Below are 1,889 nucleotides of genomic sequence, written 5' to 3'. Positions count from 1 at the left end.
TATAAGTCTGTTACTAAAGCTAGCCACTTGTGGTATTTCTGTTACAGCAGGTCTCAGAAACTAAGACATACCCCCAGGATCAAGCCTTGCTGCTGCACATAACACATCCTCATTTATGTTACTCTGTGTAGCCAGTAAAAAGAATATTCACATTTTGGAAAACAGTATCATTCCCTTAGTAACCACAAAGGCTGGCTGTAAAAATACTACAAGTTCCTGTAGCTAATAAGGGTTATTTGTGAGTGGTAAAATAGTAGGCAGTTCTATTTCAGACTTTAAAATAGCTTTGTATTTCCTGATTCGTCAAAACTAGATATACCTTAGTCATAATTAAACATACAAAAATGCAACTGTAAGATATGAGTTATAATGATCCATCTATTTTTTAATCCCTCTTACCCTTAAGGTCACTACTCGTGCTTTGGGGTTTCGAACAGACGGTCCCGATGAAACATAATCAGCTGTGTCAATTTCAATAGGAAAATGCTTCTCACATTTCTCATCACTGTCTAGTGCCGCTGGCCACTCAGTGCAGAAATCTGAGAAGTTAAAAAATGATAGTTTAGCAAGTAAATTCTCATTTTGATGTATGCTCTGAGACAAAACTAAATTATTGAGAGATTATTGTCAGGTTACATGACATGAAAGTACAGTTTCTCCTCATCATTTAATATACACATCACCGTCCCTCATCTATCTTGTTTAGCAGATTCCAATGAGAGGTCTTAATCAAGGGATACATGGGATATGTCAAATTTGACGGGGAAGGGAAAATTGAATTCAAAGGGAATTGTGGTTTCCCAGGAGTGTTTATAACTCTGTGTTCATATCTATAATGGTATAATTGAATTCATTTTCCCCAGTGTAAAGTGGAGAGTGAATAGTGCCTAGTGTTTCTGGACAACATATAATATTAATTCATTTCTAAATGAAGTTTACTAAAGAGAAATGGAAAGGAGCTAAAAGGAACTTTGAAAAAGTTTGAAGAGGGGACCGAGGTGTGGCCAATAATCTTCCAGAAGTGAAGTTGAATAAAGCCCCAGCTGAAGTAGACTAAAAAGCGGATGAGTTCTTACAGTAACTTATGCTTCTGTAACTTCTGTGCCAATGGGATTACACAGCAACAGTAGGTGAGAGAATTAACCGAGGGAGGAGGCGGGGCTGAGTCAGGTCAGCATTGTGGGGGGATACAATTTCAAGGCCAAAAGGTAGATCCCAGCCTCTTGCAAGTACCTGTAGGTTGGTCCCATCTTGCAGTATTCTTAGCAAGTTAGGTGGTAGAGAATCCTCAGGATGGGGAGAAAATTCCTTATCCTAACAATTTCCCTTCAGTAGATATCTCACTTCTTAAGTAGTCTCACTCCAAAAACAGCTAAAAGTAACTGACCAAACACTTAGGTCAAACACATCAGGCCTCGTGGACTCCAGCTTCCCTACAAGCCTGATGCAGACGAGGGTGATGTGGGCGCCCTTCTAGGTGGAGATCTAGGTGACAGTGAGTAATTGCACTGCCAATGATCTGTCCCTGAGCTAGCCATTTCTTACAGTAGGCACTACATTGAGCTTTTCAAAGCAGTCATCAAAATGTCAGTTTGAGTTAGAGACTCTGCGTTTGGGATCTAAATACATGTTATCAAATCAAGTACAGCTAACACCATTCCCTAAACATCCCGCTTAAGAGATCAATATGCAGTCTCTTTGAGGGGAAAGAAGTATCTTTGCAATTAAGAGCATTTGACATTTAAAATGGGCAGAGCAAGATTACTGGGGTTGAATTTCATTCTCATTCTGGGCTAATTCCTGCATCTTGCACTATAAGCTGCACCACAGCCAAAAGAGAAACTAGTTGGAAAATTTTCTAAACTTTTGGGTTTACAATGAATTCCCCC

General features: G+C 39.4%; 1 protein-coding gene across 1 annotated transcript in view; it reads right to left on the bottom strand.

Annotated features, from left to right (window-relative positions):
• Positions 1 to 1,889, bottom strand: part of MRPS35 (mitochondrial ribosomal protein S35) — a 39,382-nt gene that overhangs the window by 19,435 nt on the left and 18,058 nt on the right. Inside the window, 4 exon segments of the mRNA XM_013003971.2 lie at positions 104 to 123; positions 311 to 319; positions 400 to 539; positions 1,395 to 1,473. Of these exon segments, the coding sequence (XP_012859425.1) occupies positions 104 to 123; positions 311 to 319; positions 400 to 539; positions 1,395 to 1,473 (248 nt within the window).

Source organism: Echinops telfairi, unplaced genomic scaffold, assembly GCF_000313985.2.
Source record: "Echinops telfairi isolate 266 unplaced genomic scaffold, ASM31398v2 ScPeMD7_21;HRSCAF=78, whole genome shotgun sequence".
NCBI classification, from domain to species: domain Eukaryota; kingdom Metazoa; phylum Chordata; class Mammalia; order Afrosoricida; family Tenrecidae; genus Echinops; species Echinops telfairi.
Note: the sequence above shows the minus strand (reverse complement) of the source record. Positions and strands in the feature narration are given on the sequence as shown.